We start from the raw sequence: 20295 nt of genomic DNA on the forward strand, positions 1-20295 counted from the left end.
TTTTCTGTATGTTCAGTCACAGCCTTTTTCTAAAAAAGCCAAGAAGTTAAAAATTTCGAGTATCAAAGTAAATCTAGTTTCAAAGTCACATATAATTTTAATTCCACGAGACCCCTCTCCTCATCGTTATGCTCCATCTAAAACAAACTAAGGTACAAAATAGAAGGCTTAGTCACTCCTGCCATTCTGAAAAATGCCTTAAGTTGAAAAATGTTAGGATTATTATATTTACCAGATTGTTTACAATAGAAACAAATTTTTAAAAGATAAACTGAGAATTAGCTTAAGGGCTCCATCTAGTGTGAACTTTAGATTTTTCACTTGAAAGAATTAAATGCTGTATATACTTTGCACATTAAAGTCTACTTCAAGAAAGTAAAGTAACTAAAATTACAGCTCAGGCTATAGGATTACCTTTCTTTTAGATAAGCAAATAAATGATGTCTTATGTTAGCATGGTTATCCTTATTAACAACTGCCATTCTCCACCTCCAAAAATAGGAGATGGTTCTAAAAGGGAATCAGAAATTTCTAAGAAACTGGGGTTAAAAATAAAAGGGAAATCTAAAATGCTCATTGCTCAAAAACACACAGAAAACAGCACTGATAATAAGCACAAGAGTGTCCATTCATTATAAAATTAGGCTAAAGTCAATACACTGCCATTACGTATTCAAGATGATATTAACAAATAAACCCTGTTTTGCTTAAATGGTTCATTCCATTAGTACAGTGGTATCCTTGTTCCAACTAATTATTAATTATAATCTATTACTATACTTTTATACTTCATATGTAAAAGGTATCTAAGAATATTATGTTCTATTTCTAAAACAATTTTTTGGTTGCCTAGTTGTAATAAATGAAGTTAAAGTTTTATGGTCTCCAAATGGCAAATTATAGTAGTATCACAATCAACTTTCTTTCCTTCCTCCTAAAAAGAACAATCATATTCTTAAATTCACGCTGCTATTCTCTTTTTGCTCTGATTCTATGCTGGAGATCTTAAAATTACATTTTAGCTTTTGCACTACCTTCTTTAATCTTACCTCCATCAAAGGTATTAATTTGACCACGAAACCATCAGTTCCTAATGAGTTCACTCTGCTGCTATTATCTCTACATTTCTACGCAAAGCTGAGTTATAATTTTGCTCCATAAGGCTATTTCTATCAGATACTCTCTTGCTAAAATAGTCAGAAATCCAAAATTATTTTGTTTCCTCACAGGTGAAAAGAAAGAGAGAGAGAGAAGTGGAAGAGAAGAAGAGAAAATAACTAAAAAAATGATTATTTATTTCCAAATCTTTCAAAAGCCTTCCTAGTGTAGATCTGGTCTTTGCAATCAGGTAATACAGTTGTCTGCTATACATCCTATATGGTTAAAATTATCACTGACATAGAAATGAGACTAAGTTTTTCATAGGCATAGATATATATGTGCAAGCAGGCTATTACCTTCTAAATGCTTGGAAGTTGATATTTTTTGAATGAGAAAACCTAAATATTTGTCAACATTACTGTAATACTCATTAAACTTAAGTTACTATTTGAGACAATGTATATAACTTATTAGAAGCTTTGATATTTTTCTTTTGTATAAATTTCTTTCCACTTATAAAAAGCATAAGAAAAAGTAACTTGATCTATAAATACACACATTATAACATCAATCTTGGTTTGCTCTAAAATAGTATAAACAGGTAATGTAATGAAGAGTGATGGTGATTCCAGATTATTGCTTATACTCAACAACTTCTAAACCTGAATCCTTCACTGAATTAGTTACAGCTGATTTAACTACCACATGATTTAACTACCACTAGATGCTCAAGTTCATTTTAGTTGAGTAGCTGGTCTGGCTATACAAATATACATATATATGTATGTATATATACATATACCATGCTTATAGTATGGAAGCAATAATTAGATATCAGTTTTTAGAATTTACTAAGCCAGATGACAACTTTTAATTTCAGATCTAATGACTTCTTAAATAAATGATTTCATATTTCAATAAGCTAAATATTTCAGTCAACCATTTTTTTTAAACTATATATTTTTTTCAGAATATAAAAGCAATACAACAATACGGAGTATCTTCCATCTTTTAAAAAACTGTGAACAAAGAAATGGGTTTAGAGTTGGCATAAATGACTAATCAGACAGATTAAGAAATGTCCTCAGTTTGAGGAGCAATGAACATTAGAATGGATGACTAAGTTATGTTAGAGAATCTCCTTTCCAGAAATTCTGAAAAGAAAGCTTTTCTCAATTGGCCTACACGATTGTGCCTGAAGAGACACGAATAACTGATGTTCTTTACCTTGTTAAACTTTGCTAGTTCACCTGATGTATTAGCTCAAGTTTTGAGCTTTGCTTGTATAACCAGCAGATATAAGGTTATTGGTTGATGGTGAAGATCACCAATTAAACAATTAACTGTAGAAATTCTCACTAGACTCTGCTAGTATACCTGCTATATTAGCTTAAGTTTTGAGTTTTGTTTGTGTAACAAATATAAGGTTACTGGTTGATGGTCAACATCACCAATTAGGCAATTAACTGTAGAAATTCTTGGAATAACACAACCTAAGTGACAATGCATAATGTAATTACTTGTTGGTAAGGTTTACTTTCTACAAAGCCTGCAGATTTTCCTTCAGTGGCAGTGAGGCACTGAGCAGCCTATGCATGTACATGGTTCTCGGAGGCTAGTTAGTTATATTTCTAGCTAACAATGAACAACTGGGATTCAGCACTTATTCATCAGTCTCCTTTGAATCTGCTTGTAGTGGGTCCACATTCCTAAGATTTTTACATTGTGGCTGGATTGATAATGAGGTTCTAGTCCTATTAAACTGAGGATCAGACCCTGGAGGAAGCAAGTAACCAGATAAAGCATTGCCTTTCTGTGATGTGCTAGATAGATAAGTGGACAGGTTCTCTGAATAACATTTTATCATTTCCACCTGTAATAACTGATAACGAAATAACTGAAATCAGATCAAATCAAAACCAGTGATGTAGCTCATTAAAAGTGGTAGGATTCCAGATATATTTTAAAGGTGGAGTCAACAGGATTTGTAGGTTATACGCTGGGAGAGAATGAAGTCTTAGTTCTGGGGCTATAACACAATTGATGTTTTCACGTTTCTGAAATTCTAGAGCAGTCAGTGGTTTTAAAACATTTTTCTTCTTCTACACTGTTCATACATGAAAAAGACAACCATCAGTGATGTGGACATGTGACATCTCTCGTGTAGAACAATAACTTTCAGTTGCTGGTAGTGGTTGCAAGTGGAGCAGTTTTGGTGAGACTCAGACATTCCGGAAATATATTCTTTGGAGGGAAATCCCATCACCTCAATTTTCTAAGAAATCATAAAGCTACAAGAAAATAGATTCAGGACTAACTTACGATCTTTTGACTACATGTAAATGTGACTCAATATTAAACTAAAATTTTAAAACAAAGCTTTTCAATGTAGAAAGCTTGTGTCCCAACTTACCAAATGGAACGCTTCTGGAGAATGCTGAAAACTAAGCAGCATATGTGAAAGAACTGCAAGAGCACCAGGTCTCACAAGAGGAAACCAAAGTCGATTAAAAACCTTCAAAAAAGATAAGACATCCATCTTAAAGAGTTTGTAGGGAAATCATTAACCCAGTCAGCGGTTATTTTCCTTGGACCAAAAATACGTACCTGAGTACCCCCTTTCTGGAAAGTTCTATCATAACATGTTATTAAACTCTGGGAGAGAGAAAGGTGGGAGATAACAACATGACTGACATCAAGGGAATGCAGTGGCCTAAATAACTCTTAAAACCCCTTGATCAAATAAAAATCTGTCAAACCTTATTTACAAAGTGATAGTTCCTTGACCCACGCTTCATTCAATTCATTCAACAAATATTTACTGAGTACTTACTGCTCGGCATTGTTCTAGACACTGAAGATACAACGGTGGATTAAAAGAAAAACTCTGATCCGATCAGGCTTACTGTCTACAGGGTGGGTAGACAATGAAAAGTAACATGGAGACAAGTGCTATGAAGAACAGGGACTGAGTAGCAACGGGGTCTGCTATTATATTATGATATTCAAAAAATTACTCATGTAAAAGATGACATCTGACTATCAAACACTGAAGGAAACGAGAATAAGCCTGGCAGATACCTGGGAGAAAAGCATAATAAGCAAGGCAAATGCCAAGCACTACAAAGGCCCTGAGGCCTGCAGCTTGCTGTACTAGAGATACAGCAAAGAGAGCAGTGTAAGCAAAGCACAAAGACTGAGGCAGTAATAGATTTGATGAGAGAAGCAGCAGTGGGCGAGATCACGTAGGAGTTATAAGACACCTGTGGGGGACCAAGGGCAGGAGCAGGGAGACTACTGCAATCAGTACATCAAGGCATGATAATGGCTTTGGACCAAAGTGATAGTGATGTAGCTGGTTAAAAGTGATAGGCTTCTGGATATATTTTAAATGTGGCATCAACAGGATTTGTAGGATAATAGCTGAGAGAGAATGAAACGAGAGAAGGATAGCTTCAAGGTTTTGGCCTGGGCAAGTGGAAGGATGAATTAACTATATAAGATGGGGAAGACCAGTCTGGGAGGGAAAAATCAGAGGTTATCATGAAAAAGTTGAATTTGAGACCGAAGTATAGACAGGTGGATACGTAAATATGGAGTTTATGGGAAAATAATGAATGAGAAATAGAAACCCGGCAGTCGTTAACTTAGAAACATTATTTAAAGCCATGGAACATATATGCTCTGAGTATGGATTGAGAAGAAAATGTATCAAAGATGAAAGAAACTCTAAAGCACTCTAAAGTTAGAAAGATCCACTATAAGAGACTGAGATGCTAGTGAACCAGGACAAAAAGAGAAGTGAACTGGGACAAAAACTAAGTGAAGAAAGTATTTCAAGAGGGAGTGATCAACTGTCAAATGCTGTTGATAGGTTAAATGAGAGGAGGCCTGAGAAATAACTCTGAGTTTAGCAATACTGGAAAGCACTGGTGTCAAAGATAGTTTTGGTTGAATGATGGTGGCACAAGCTTGATTAGTTGGATGCAAAAGATAATAGGAGGGGCGCCTGGGTGGTTCAGTTACGCATCCTATTCTTGACTTCGGCTCAGGTCATGATCTCAGTTTGTGAGTTCAATCCCCACATAGGGTTTTAGTGCTGACAGTGTGGAGCCTGCTTAGGATTCTCTCTCCCTTCTCTCTGACTGCCCCCATGTGCGCACACGTGCGTGCACTTGAACAGGCACTCTCTCACTCAAAATAATAAACATTTTTAAAAAAGGAAGATAATGGGAGGAAGTGTTTTCATATTCAATACTTGAAAACAGCAAAACTATTTTAATTACCTATACTTAAATACCATTTTCAGTTTCTAAAGGCTGTTTCAAAATTATTATTCAAAACAAAACCCAAAATAAGAACATACTCAACATTAGATACTTTACAGGGGACAACTCAAAGATATAACCATTGATTAGGAGACCATTCATTTTAAGAGATTTAAATACTCCCACTTACCAGTTCTATTTTCAGTAAAGTAACATCTATCAAAATAGTAAACTTCTGGACAGCTGCTAGTCCTTTCAGGAGTGCAATTACCCACGTGTCCACATGCTGAGCCAATGGCCAGGACAGCCAGTCAATCATTCTGAAAATTGAAAAACAAAACTATTAATCTTGAAAATATTTTCAACATCTTTTAGTTGGAAATAACAAGGGCTAGAGTAGATAACCACTCCCTTTGTGACTCAGTATTTACTGAGTTTGCTTATGAAAAGCATTGTTTTAGATGTAGAAATGAGGGGTGCCAAAGTGGCTCAGTTGGTTACTCGGCTCAGGTGATGATCTCATGGTTGGTGAGATAGAGCCCCACGCCAGGCTCTGTGCTGACAGTATGGAGCCTGCTTGGGATTCTCTCTCTTCCTCTCTTTACCCCTCCCCTGCTTGTACACTCTCCCTCTCTCAAAATAAATAAACATTAAAAAAATAAATAAAATTATAAGATGTAGAAATGAGTATAATGGGTGCTTGTACTCAAAGAGTTTCCAATCTTGTAAGCTGATAGTTTCTCACATATTTCAATAAAAAGAATTTCTGATAAAGGGTCATTTCACATGAATGCAAAGTTTTAAGTTGAAGTTACATAGTGGAATCTAGAATTTATTAGGCAAACTTACTCTAAGAAGAACAGTTCAAATGTAGTTCTCTGATACAAAGGAACAAAATTTCTCCTTTCTGGTAACTGCAGTCTAAATATGAAATGCACTTTTAAAAAAGACTGTATTTTGAATTGTGAAACAGGTCTCTTCACCCTTTCAGTATTCTACCATACCAAGAAAAAAGGAAACGTCAAATAGATAAAAGGGTACTGAAGTGTAAATATACCATATATTGAATTACTGAGTGTTTATATTGAATTAGTGTTTTTCTTCTTGAGTAGCAACCCAGTTTAATGGAAGTAACAGCAAAGTAAGATGGAGTTTGACAGAGACTGTCCCCAATGTTAGACATCAATCACAATGAAGAGTGGTACAACTCTTTTGGAAAGCATTTGGGCCAAATGTTCATATTATTTGATCCAATGATCCAATTCTGGGGATTACATAAGAAGAAAACAGTAGTGGATAAACAAGTTTTTAAAGTCAGAGTGATCTAGTTTCAAAATCTCAACTTACCATTTATTAATTGGCGGGGGGGAGGGGGCTCTAATACCTGATTAAGTTATTTAACCTCTGTGTCTCAGTTTTCTCATCTGGAGACTACAGATAAACATGCTTATTTTACAGAGCTGATGTGAAGACTACATGAGTTAATGTATGACACTGGAAATACTCAATGTGCATGCTTCTCTTCTACCAAATATTAACATATGTGGCAATAAATAATTGAACAAAATGTCCAATATAAATACTAAGTATACAAACATATGACCAAAAGAGCAATGAACATGTTTAAAAAATGGCCTTCTAAATTGACTTGGTCATTTTCACAACAGTTACGTTGTAACTACCTACATTAACACTGGAGTGTTATCTTTTTTAAGGTTTTTGCTCTTAAGATTAAAATGTTCCATCCGACATCAAGAGTGGTCCAAAGTCCAAATGCACATTAACTATACTAGTTATCTGTATGTTCCCTATGCTCTCTACACATATTAATTTCTCCTCTTGTTTTTCTGGCCATCTTCTTCTAACAATGATGGTTATAAATCATTTAAGTAGTCCCTGACAGCTGTTCCACATCTTCCAACCATTGTTAAGCTGATTTTCATAAAATTTTATAGTCACTCTACATACATAGAGTAGAGAGACACTTGCATTTGTGTACAATGAGTAAATTCACTGTAGCACTGTATTTAGGATATGAAAAACATGCAAACAATATAAATGTCTATAAATAAGGAAATAGCTAAATATACTATGGAACATTATGTAGAGTTTTAAAGAATAAGATGGATGTATATGAATCTATCCATGGGGGTCCAACATGGAAAGATCTGAAATACTGTTCAATTAAAGAAGAAAAAAAGTGCCAGTAAGTCTTTTAAAAACTGTTTTTGTTTAAAAGAAAATCATGTGAGTACATATTGTACATTTTTTGAGTGCAAATATGCACACAAAAAAAGATGTGGTTCAGAGAAGGGGTATATGGGAGCACATCTCCTGGGCTCTATGGACTCTGCCCTGTAGGGAATGGCACTGCTGGAATAGAAACTAGGCTCCCTGGAACACAGGGCCCTGGGCCAGAACTCCCCTTAGGTCAGGTCTAAGGGGGCAGAGTAGAAAATTCCACTTAGCTAAGGTTCTTCATTATACCTAATCACCCTATCAGCTTTTTCCTCGCCTCTCCATTTCTAGCTTCTCATCTCATAAGCCTCTACTCTTTACCTTATCCCATATGTCCCCAAACTCCTGACCATCCTAAAGAAACTTCAAGTCAGAAGTAACATGAATTAGAAGCCATTCACTCAACAAATATTTGAGTGCCTGTTATAAAACAGGTATTCTATTAAATGCTGAAAATATAATAGTAGTTACAATTTCTGCTTTCAAATTGCTAAGAAAAGTTAGGAAATTTGTCAACAGTTACACAATTAATAAACGGTAAGTAGTACTGCTATTTGAACTAAGGTCTGCTGGTAAGTAGTGGAACACTTTTAGCTACACTTTAATTATATTCCAATTGTGCTTCAATCTGACAGGACTAGCATATGCCCAAATCCTTTCAGGCACAGGCATTGTGAGATGAGTTATTTTTATGGTTAACGACAGTAATCTTGTCCACCATGCATTGGTTACTGCATGAATTTTAAGGACACTTAACCTTGATATATCAAGTTAATTTCTTACCATTTAAGAACATTTAACTGTAGTTGTAATTTATGTACTTTAAAGTCTTTCTTCCTCCATTAGGCCAGAAGCTTAAGAGCAGTGATCTTACTATTGGGTTTTTGTTTGTTTGTTTGTTTTTCTATCTTTAATCTTTGGACCCCCAATATTTAGCACAGTGCTTGGCACTGAGAAGAAGCTCAAATTTGTGGAATAAAACCATTTCTTTCTAGAGCTAAAAAATATGCAACTTGAAAACCCTTAACATTAAAATTAGCAATATTATATAGGACATAAAATAGATTTATTCTTAATTTGTGGAGGATAAAACCAATTTTCACTTTTAGAAGGCAGCTTCATGGCTAGATCCAGCCTCAGTTGCGTATTTGTTACACCGTTTTAAAAATTGGGAAATTTCACATAAAAAACTTTCAGGTTTCTTTTGAAAAATCAGATCAGCCACACTGAACTCAAATTTCCTTGTGGCTCAAGAAAAATGGAGTTGAGGATCAGCTTCCCCTTTTGGAAGGTGATTGTGCACCCCATCCCTTATTATTTCAGTTACATACAGCCTATTTCATACTTTAATGTTACTTATCTGGTCCTGGTATGGTATTTGGATTTCTTTGTATTATAGAAAATAACTGTGAAAGCATGGTAAGTGGTCTGTGTGGGGTAGTACGGAGTATGGGGAATTATAAGGTGGGAGTATGATAAACTAATCATAGCTATTCTTTTCAGTTACATTTGCAACATAAGAGTACTCCAGATACACTGTAGGTTAAATAGGATCATGTACGATAAATCAGAAATGCAATACAAAAACTGGATCACAACTTCCCATCCAAACAAATAGGCAAAAATTAATTATTGATTATATTTTATTTTAAAAAATTTATTTATTTATTTTAAGCAATCTCTATGTCCAATGTGGGGCTCAAACTCATGACTCCGAGATGAAGAGCTGCGTACTCTTCCTACTGAGCCAGACAGGTGCCCCACAAATATATTTTAAAAACAAAACAAATTCATGGGGCACCTGGGTGGCTCAGTCGGTTGAGCAGCTGGCTTCGGCTCAGGTCATGACCTCACAGTTTGTGAGTTCAAGCCCTGCATCGGGCTCTGTGCTGACAGCTCGGAGCCTGGAGCCTGCTTTGGATTCTGAGTCTCCCTCTCTATCCCTCCCCTGCGCGCGTGCGCTCTCTCTCTCTCTCTCTCAAAAATAAATAAACATTAAAAAAAATTTTTTTTTAAACAAAACAAATTCATAAGTTGGATACTATGACTGTTTGAAAACATTGAAAAATTAAGATTAAGAGTGCTGACTGCCAAGAATTGGAATTTGCACTTGATGTAGCAAGTGGTGAAGTCATTATAATTTGTTGATCAGAAGGGAAAAATAAATAGGTCAGGATGATTTAGAGAAGAGAGCTAAGTCAACTGCTGGCAAAAAGACCAACTAGAAGGTTCTGTTGTAATGATTTAGGGCATATAATGAAAAATATTGAATATTATTCCCTATGCAATGAAGGTGACAGACCAATTGATAATTAATTTCACTTTCAGCTCTGAAATCTATAATTCTCTGAATCTTCCCATTTTATTTAGAAGACCACATAATTTATGATATATTCATCTCAAAGAGAAAGAAATTTTAGTGCAGTTGTAGTCACACTGACAAAGGAATATTACTGCTAGGCAGGACACAGAAGGAATTTCATTATGGAGAGATGGATGAGATATGAGTGTTTCTTAAAAATAAATGAACAATGAGAACTTTACATAAAGACTTGGAATTCAACCACGTATAGAAGAGAATTGATAAAATGATAAGAATAAATGGAGAAGTAAAAATAGAAAGGACAATATGAAGAAAATCCTAATAGAATGGTGTCACCACATTTCTAGAACTTTAAGAACTATGAATATAAAGATACCAAGAAGATGAAAACAACAATACAGACCACCAAATATGGCAAAGAGATCACCATAAATTGAAAGTAGTGGGGATAGGGGTACCGGGGTGGCTCAGTCAATTAAGCACCTGACTCTTGATTTTGGCTCAGGTCATGACCTCATGGTTCATGGGATTGAGCCCTGTGTTGGGCTCTGCTTGGGATTCTCTCTCTCCCTCTCTCTCTCTGCCCCCTCCTGCTCTCTCTCTCAAAATAAATAAATAAACTTAAAAAAAAAATTGTGGGGATAGAGGCCATACAGCAAGAACGATTTATATAGATTTTTCTTCAATATACAAAGCAAATTCACGTATCTATGGAAATTAAGGAGAGAATAAGCAATGAGAATCTGAAAGTAATAGTTACAGATAAATTGATTCAGTTAAATTTAAGAGCACAAGGAAGAAAGAAGGAAAGCAAGAAGAGAAAGTCCTTTTTAAACACTAGACAAAAAAGGGAAAAAGGTAGAAAATATCAAAATCCTCAAAGTTTGTGTTACAGACAGTGAGATATGTATACATGTAACTTTCTGAGAAACCAACATAAATACTTAAGTTTATGTCATGACTGTAATTTTATAGCAGGTACACAGAAACCATTTTGTTCCAAATCCCTGTATTTTATTTAGATGTGCTATACACATAGATACACACACACACACACACACACACACACACACACACACACACAATTACAAGAAACCCCAGGCAGATATGAAACAAAAATAGGTAGAGAGGAAAAGCTCAATTAGAAAGAGTCATTGAAATAAAGAAACATAATAGTTGGAATAAGCTCTATAAATGGGTACCTTTGAAGAAAAAATTATAGCAAATTGTAAGACAGTTCTGATGTTTTTCCCCTTAGCTCTTCACAGGGTTTGCTCCCTTATTTCATTTACATCTTTACTTCATCAGCACTGTCTCATTGAGGCTTTCCTAATCCATCCTATTTAAAATTCCAAGCCATTTCCTCATATTTTATGTCTTTCCTATCTACTTTTTTCCCAAAGCACTCATCACTATTCAACATACTAAATTATAATCTTACTTATCATATTTAATAAAATCTAAAACAAAATCAACTTTAGGATGTATAATTAGTTTATGTATCACTAAGGCAGGAAAAGTCACGTCTACAGCAAATGACTGCGTATTTCCACATTTTAACATCTCTGAAATCAGGATGCATCTTGGAATCAATAAAATATGTTATTAGTTTACTGTATGCCTTTCCATCTAGAAAGTAAGCCCATGAAGACAGATAATTTTATCCATTTGTTCAAGGAGATTCTGAAACACTGCCTGGCACTTATGGTAAGTGTCCAATAAATGTGATTTGAATAAATAAATGAATGACTGAGTTAATAAAAGCATGAAAATGTTGAGAAGGATAAATAATATTAAGTTTACACCTACAGATATATGAATAAACTGCAAAACATCAAGAAGGAGAAAAACATTAGCAGAAAAGCCTAACTACTGACAAAGGAATGACAATTTGACTGACAGCAGACTCCGTATCAGCAACAATAGTTGCCAGAAGACAATGCAGTATTATTTTGAAAATACGAGGAGAAAATAACTATCAATTAGAATTCTATATCTTGCCAAATTCTCTACTGAAGATTAAGGAAGAAAAAACGTATTTCAAGCAAAGGTCGAGTGCATTACCCAGAAATTCCAGTTGAAAGAGAAAGTAAAAGTATATACTTAGCTTAAAAACAAAACAAAACAAAACAAAACAACCCAGAGAGAAGAAATAGGTTCCAGAAACAATAATGAGTAAATAAATTAGTAAAATATATTGATAATCTAATATACAGTAAGCATATATGTCTATATTTTTGGAATTAAAGTTTAGTTGAAAATGTTCTTTGAATTACTGGAATGCCTGTCAAATCTATAGTATGGTAAATAATTCATTCCAATTACTTTGGAGAATCTTTATGCATTTGATTCTATGATTTCAGTTTTAAAAATCTAAGTTTTTCATTACCCACACAATACAACAAAATATCTCCTCCTCCCAAATCTACAACACCATCTATAGTGTCATGAAGAAGTACCTGCAAAGAGCTTGGGTCATACTTGCATCTTTTACATTTGGATCCGTAGTTAGGCTCCTGATGAGAACTGTAATCATCTGAAGAGGAATATGCTGCACAAGGCTTGCCAATGCTACAGAAGGTTCAAATGATGCATCTATTTTTTTAATTAAAAAAGAAAAAGGAATATGGCAAGAAAATTCAAGTAAAGTATTTAGAGAGAAACAATTTACCAAAAAAAAAAAAAAAAAGTGTTATTGCAGCAAAGGTGTTAATCAGGAAGCAGTTGTTAATGTTCTACCTCATGGGTAGATGTTAAATTACAGAAATGAGAGATGAGGGTGAATAGCAATGACTGTTCATTACACAGAAAATTACTACAATATAAAAACTATGGTTCGCTATTGCCAGATTTAGTCTGTAAGTTACTTTGTCTTCCTGTATTATTTAATATTAAGTTACTGTTGTGCTAAAATTTTCATTTGTAAGTCAGCAATGAAAGGTATCATTTAAATTCCCACTTTAGACCCTTCAATGTAACTTATAACCATGAATTACAGTAGTCATTATGTTGTTCTAAGGAAGATTTAAAAAGTATCTTAATGAAGCGAAAATTAAGGTGAATTTTGAGGGAATTTGCTTAAACTACATAATAATTGAACAATTAAAGGTGAGCACCTTTACTGCTACAGCTGACAAAGTTCTGGGGAAATCTTACAGTTCTAGCTACACTGGTAATACAAGAAAAATTACAATCAAAAGAATAAAACAACTAAGATGCTGCAAATATACACTTGGTAATTCTTTCCTAAACATATTTAATTCATCACAATGCATGAAGCTTGTTAAAACTCTACTCTTATTTCTCTCTGGTTCTCAAGATAAAAGGAAGACACCTCCTTAAGAAGTTGATTCAAACAACAGGCAGGGAGAATGACTGTACCAAGAAGAGAGGAAGTAAACACAGTTTTGGATCTAGTTTCACAAATTACAGAGCTGAAAGCTCCAAGTCCAAAAAGGAATGTAGATACAAGGTAAAATCCCTGGTGAGAAAGCATATTCTTGCCAATTATTACTTGGCTCCTTCCCACTTTCTAAGGATGTAGTTCATGGGCTATACCCTGAGCACAAAAACACCTATTTAAGGCCTCATACTCTTTCCTTTCCCTCATTCTACCTGCACCCTTTCTTTCCTACACTACAGCAGACAGAAAATGTCAATATTTAAAAAGTACATAATTAGCTGGAATAATCCAGTAATAAAACAAACCGCACAGCCCATGAATAAAAAAGTGGGAAAATTAAAAAAAACAGGGGAAAAACTCGTAACGACAAGATGACAGAGTCAAAGTACAATAATAACATGATAAACATTATCATGCTGTCATTAGTCACTAATGAATAGAAGCTTTATATAGTAGTTGTCAATCCTCAAAGCATTCCATAACTTCAGCAGAGGCTGGGCAATTAAGCAACTTATTTAGTGCCAAAGATCTTAGACCTCAATGTTCTCAACATTTAAAATAGGAACGCTGTCTTTTTTTTTTAAGGCACAAAGGGGCAGCATAAAAAGGGTAGTGTATAGGAATACAATTTTGGATGAGGGTATGGAGATTTGTTTTCCATTGAAAATGTTTTCAGGGCAGAGAACCAAACATGGTTTTGTGTGTGTGTGTGTGTGTGTGTGTACGTGTGCGTGTGTAAGAGACACAATGAATTTCCAAGAGAGATTTTTTTTGGAATATAATAACACTTACCTGTGGAAGAAATGCTTGCAAAAACTTCTTGCAGGGAAGGGAGGAGTGTGGAGGGCTCGGCCTTCCAGATGTTCTGCAGCAAGTTACTCACTTTTGTCACCTGAGACACATATTCCCGCAGCTCCTTCTCCTGGGTGGACACGCACTGGAAATGGCCTATCGTTCGAACAAGCTGTTGACAGAAGGTGATTGACAATTTTCCCTTGGGGATGCACTGCACGAAGTCGCTCAGCAGGTCGCTCAATCGGGCACACAGCTGCGGCTCCGGCCTCTCACACACCATACGTAACACCTCCACTTGAAGCAGGCTGAAGAGGTCTAGCACCGACGGGCAGCTCATGATCAGCTTCAGGCCGTTGTGAATGTAGTCCAGAATGGCTACGTCCTTCCTGTCCAGCGAGTGGTAACCCTGCTGAAGGAGGCCCAACACGAACGTCTTGTTGAAGAAGGACTCGAACTCCGGCCGGTGGTACCGTGCATAGGCCTCCAGCACTTGGTGCCCCACCTGCCGTTGAAAGGGGTCTTGGCCCTCCAGGATGAGCCGGGTAGTCAGGTCAAACATGGCTTCGCACTGCGCCTCGTCCAGCCAATGCTCTGCTGATTCCACCACCTTCCGCACAATCACCCGTTTCAGGGGCAGTGGGTGCGAAGAACTCACCAGGCCCTCCAGGATCTTGTCCATTGTCGCCAAGCTGCAAGGCCAGGGCCACGGGGTTAGGAGCGGGGGCCGACAGTCCCGACGTGGGGCACGAGAATCCCGTGGCAAAGGGGAACTTGGGGCGCAGCAGTAGCGGGACCGACCACCGCCACCACAGTCTCAGCAGCCACATTTATCGGGTAGGGGAGCCCATCCAAGTCCGGGTGGGGGGTGGCAAGCGTGGGTAGCGTAAGAGCCAGCACCGCCCGTCGCGGGCCTAAGGAGCCAGAGGCCCGCACTCCGCAGACGCCCCGGGCCTGCGTTCCCTCTCAGCATCAGCGCGGAGGGGTGGCGGGGACCCTCGGCGCGGCGGTCACACAGGGCCCGGGGCTGCCAGCCAGTAGGTGGAGGAAGCTCGCCTTCGCTTCCTGGGGCAGGTGTGGGCGTCCGGCCTTTAGCAGGTCATAAGATGAAACCCGCCCTGGGTTGAGTCAGAAGCCGCTGTCACTGAAGGTGCCGGGTCAGCTCCGGAGAAGAGAAGAAGCTAACACACTTGACCCGGATTCAGAAGGTCCCACAAACAGGAAGTGAAGGACTAAGACCCTCCGGAAAGGCCCGCCCGCCCCTCCGCCCCTCCGCCCCTCCTTCGCCTCTCCGCCCCTCCTCCGCCCCTCCGCCCCTCCGCCCCTCCTCCGCCCCTCCGCCCCTCCGCCGTCCCGCCCCTCTTTCCCTCTCCCCCTCCTCCGCCCCAACTCGCAGACTCCCCGCCCCCCACCCCGTCTACGCGCGGAATCCCTTCCCGTCTTGCCACTGCTGCGCAGGCGCGGCCGCTGCCTGTTGAGTCGCGCGGCGACGCTTGCGTCAGTGGCCATCGTGTGTCGAGTCACAGGCGGCTTTCTGGGAGGCGCGGCCGCGAGCGGAAGCTGAGGAGGTGGTCAGGATATTTAGGATTCCTACTTCCTGATCTCTGTAGGTTCTGTCCGGGTCAGGGTACTCGTGAAAGCCTGAGGAAGTGCTATTTATGTAACATTTTGTGAATAAGAAGGTTTTGGAAACGCGAGAAGAGCATTTAAGTGAAAAGTAAGGAAGGGAACTCAAAACTGGGATTGAGGAGAAAATGTTTAAGGTCTTGGCTCATTCATCGAGAAATGAATTAAGGCTGCTTAACGCGAATGTCTTTCTCCTATGTTGTGGTTATTAGAGTAAGGACTGTACTGGCAGCTGCATACACATTTTAGGAAGGTCAGTATTGGTAGAGGTTTGCTTCGTCAAGCGTCTGAGTCTTTTTAGTGAGCTTTTGGAACATACGGAAAACCTAAAAGCCGTCCCCCAAATAGAAGAGTAAGGAAAATGGCAGGTGAGAAAGGATGAAAGGCATATATTTGCCTATGTCGTAGTTAAGAGTATTTAGTACCTCTTTTTGTTGCACTTCACCTAAAGTAAATAGTGCTTCGCAGATACTGGGATTTTTATAAATTGAAGGTTTGTTGCAACCCTGTGTCAAGCAAGTCTTTTGGCACTGGCTTTCCAGCTGTTATTGCTAACTTCATAGCTTTGTCGCATTTTGGTAATTGTAATATTTCAAACTTTTTGATCATTACTTGTTAGGGTAATCTGTGAGCTGTGATTATTCACTGGAAGCTCAGATGATGGTTGGCATCTTTTAGCAGTATAGTATTTTTAAATTAAGGTATGTATGTTTTTAGACATAAAGCTATTACACACTTAATAGACTACAGTGTAGTGTAAAATTAGCATTTATATACCCTAGGAAACCTCAGAATTCATTTGACTCCATTGTGGTAATTCATTACAGTGGTCTGGAACTGAACCAACAGTATCTCTGAGGTATGCCTGCATGTGTGTTTGCTGACATTGGAGATGGTTTATAGCAAACAGATGCAGTCATCATGCTTGTACTCTTTCAAATTAAATACCAAAGGTTCACAATAAGAATTTAGGTTTTAATCAGAGGCCTTTAAATTGGGAAGACATTGCTTCATTATAGCCCCATTCAGGTTTGCCTAATGTAGTTGTGAGATTTGGCATAAATAGCCTATAATGGTGACCAAATTTTAAAGAAATGGTTTAAGATTGCTTACTTTGCCAAATATTGTTTTGCTTTTACCAATTTACAAAATGATTACACCAATATATTTAACATGTCAAGTAGGGTAATCTTAAGAATAGTTTAGATGAGGGCCGCCTGGGTGGCTCAGTCAGTTAAGTGTCCAACTCTCGGTTTCGGCTCAGGTCATGATCTCACAGTTCGTGAGTTGGAACCCCACATCGGGCTCTGTGCTAACAGCACAGAGCCTGCCTGTGGTTTTCTCTCTCCCTCTCTTTCTGCCCCTCCCCTGCTCGCTCGCTCTCTCTCTCTCTCTCTCTCTCTCAAAATAAATAAACACACTTTTAAACAAACAAAAATAGAATAGTTTAGATGAGAAAAGAGTTAAGTAGAGGAAACTTGAGACTTAGTTGGTAGGAAGAAACTGAAGATAAAAGAGAAACAAAACGATTTATCATGCTAGAGCACAGGAATAGCTTTGAAATTCTTCCTTTTCAAATAGACAGAGGGTAAAACCACAGAGAAAAGTTTGACTTTACTGGGAATGGTGCCACATTGGAAGACAAAAATCATGTAGAAAGTAAAACATTAAGAGGAATGAATGGTAGGATGATGAATTTAAGGTGTAGCAGAGATTTGGAATTAGCTTAGTGGAGAATTTGCTAGGGAGCCAATTGAGGATGACTGAAGATGGCTAAACAACAGTGAGGTAATTACCCCCAAAATAGGGGAAAATATTGGTTGGTTAAAAACTTGACAAATAACTTTAAGTCATTAATGACCTTTCATTTTTTCTGTTATGTCTTGAGAAATTGAATGTTGTAAAATAAAATATGTGAGAGGACGTAGTGCAAGTTGTTCTCAGTCTGCATAATACAGATAGCATAGTTTTATACTTAGGCTTCCAAAAGCACCATGACTCAGTATTTTAAAAGTACTTCCTGAGTGATAGGTTCATGACAAAAAATATTTACTAGGGGTTTTATGATAAAGTATTCAATGCATGTTTCCCTGTTTGGCCATTGGTTAAAAAAAATGTACATAATATGCTCTTCTTGTTAGAAGATTTAACTTGAAAGTGGTCAACTTTGTATAGTTTATTTTATACCACAACTAAAAGTTGTATAATAGTACCATGTTCTTATTCAACATCTTAAGATATTTTCAGAAGTCTATGGAAAGGTTTTGTTGGAAGTGGGTTATGCCACTGATCATTGAATTAATAGGTGCTATTGCTACAGACTTTAAAATTTTGTATAAAGATTTACTCTAAGGCCCCAGTTGCAAATTAAATGGTTTTATGAATATCTTAGATCTGGGAGTGGGAGCTAAGTGATGGGGGTAAAAGAGAAAAAGCTCAAGATAAGGAATTATCATTTACCAGGCACCACTATTTGCTTGGGACTCAATATAGTATACTTTATCCTTAGTTCTCAAACAGACTTTTGGAGGTAGACATTAGGGTCTACATTTTATAGATAAGGTAATGAAAGTGTGAGAGGTCAAATAAATAGCTGTTAGATGCAAAGTGTGTGTGTGTGTGTGTGTGTGTGTGTGTGTGTGTGTGTGTGTTTATATGTTTGTGATAGGCAAAGAGGAATAGCATTTCCAAAGGCAGTGATTAGAGTTGGCCAACTGCAACCATGCTACTATGAGGTTGTTTTTCCCCAGGATGTTGATATCATCCTATAGAATCAAAAGCAAATTCATTGTGTAGATTAGAAAGAGCTGTGATTAATAAATCATCTTGTGAATGATTACTAATCACTTTATGCAATTTATGTTCATGTACATTTTTTAAATTGTAAGAAAAAAGGTGGAAAGATAGCAATCACTTTGATATGGTGGTATAATGTTTTTTATGATTTACATAATGTACACCAAACTTCCCTAACTACTCAGTTTTAAAACCTTCGGTGCTTTCCATCTTATTTAGAATAAAATTCAGGTGCTTCCATTAACAATAAGACTCTTGAGTCTTTTCCTACCACTTTCCTTCTTACTATGTGAGCCACACTGGTCTTCTTATGTTCTTCATGTCAAACTCTTTCAGGTCTTTGGGCTTTTGTACTTACTGAAACGTTCTGCTCTGGCTGCTGTAATTTAAGTCTCTGCTCAGAAGTCATCTCCTCGTAGAGTCAGTTCTAGATTATCTACCACTCTATTATGTTACTCTGTTTATTTCGTTCTAGTACTTAACCATCATGTGAAATTAACTTAATTGTTATTTAATTGCCTGCAGTTCTTTCCACATTTCCTGTAGAATCAAATCTAAGCTCCATGAGGTCAAGAAATCCCAATTTTCTTAGTAAACTCCGTATCTAGTAGTTAGAACAATAGCTGGCACAAAGTAAATAACCTAACAATTTATCGAACAATTTATTCAACTTTTTGTTAATTTTTAAACACGATGAATCACATATTTTAAAAAATTCCAAGAAATCTACAAAATAACTTCTAGAATTAGTTCAGCAAGGTCTCAGGATACAAGATAAAAGACAAAAATCAATTGTACTTTTATGTACTAGCAATGAACATGTGGGAACCCAAATAAAAAAATATAACACCATTTATAATTACCCCAAAACATTTAGGTATAAATCTTTTTTTTTTAATTTTTTTAATGTTTATTTATTTTTGACAGAGAGAAAGAGAGAGACAGAGCTTGAGCGGGGGAGGGGCAGAGAGAGAGGGAAACACAGAATCTGAAGCAGGCTCCAGGCTCCCAGCTGTCAGCACAGAGCCCGACATGGGGCTCGAACTCACGGACTGCGAGATCATGACCTGAGCTGAAGTCAGACGCTCAACTGACTGAGCCACCCAGGCACCCCGGTATAAATGTTATAAAACATGGGAATTAAACTGAAATCAGTAAAACACTGATGAAGGATATCAAAGGAAATATATGAAGGTACGTATTGTGTTCATGGATTGTAAAACTTATGGTAAAGATGTTAATTATCCCCAAACTGATATACAGGTTTAACATAATTCCTGTTATAATCCCAGCAATTTTTTTTTGTAGATACAAAACTATTCTAAAATTTATATCGAGAGGCAAAGAAACTGGAATAGTAACAACAATTTTGAAAAAGAAGAATTAAGTGGGAGTAATCACTCTACCCAAATTGGAAACTTATTATATACTACAGTAACCATCACAGTGTGGTACTACCAAAGGGATAGACACCTAGATCAATGGAACAGGTTAGACTATCCAGAAATAGATGCACATAAATATGCTCAACTGGGTTTTGGCAAAGATGCATAGCCATTCAATGGAGAAAGGATAACCTTTTCAACAAATGGTGCTGGAGCAATTGAATATCTATAGGCAAAGAAAAAAAAACTTAAACCTCACACTTTATACAGAAACTAACTCAAAATGGACCATAGATTTAAATGTGAAACATAAAATCATAACACTTTTAGAAGAAAATAGGAAAAAATATTTGGGACCTAGGG

At 37.1% G+C, this 20295-nt stretch overlaps 1 protein-coding gene across 1 annotated transcript in view; it reads right to left on the reverse strand.

The window, feature by feature from the left end:
- USP38 (ubiquitin specific peptidase 38) overlaps positions 1-15373 on the reverse strand; it is a 34316-nt gene extending 18943 nt beyond the window's left edge. Inside the window, exons 1-4 of the mRNA XM_040473110.1 lie at positions 14126-15373; positions 12390-12525; positions 5560-5689; positions 3515-3616 (exon numbers count right to left, since the gene is read on the reverse strand). Of these exons, the coding sequence (XP_040329044.1) occupies positions 3515-3616; positions 5560-5689; positions 12390-12525; positions 14126-14807 (1050 nt within the window). The 5' untranslated portion in view covers positions 14808-15373. The remainder of the gene's footprint in view (positions 1-3514; positions 3617-5559; positions 5690-12389; positions 12526-14125) is intronic.
- Positions 15374-20295: the final 4922 nt, after the last annotated feature.

This window comes from Herpailurus yagouaroundi, unplaced genomic scaffold, assembly GCF_014898765.1.
Source record: "Herpailurus yagouaroundi ecotype Mexico unplaced genomic scaffold, PumYag 28, whole genome shotgun sequence".
Classification (NCBI taxonomy): domain Eukaryota; kingdom Metazoa; phylum Chordata; class Mammalia; order Carnivora; family Felidae; genus Herpailurus; species Herpailurus yagouaroundi.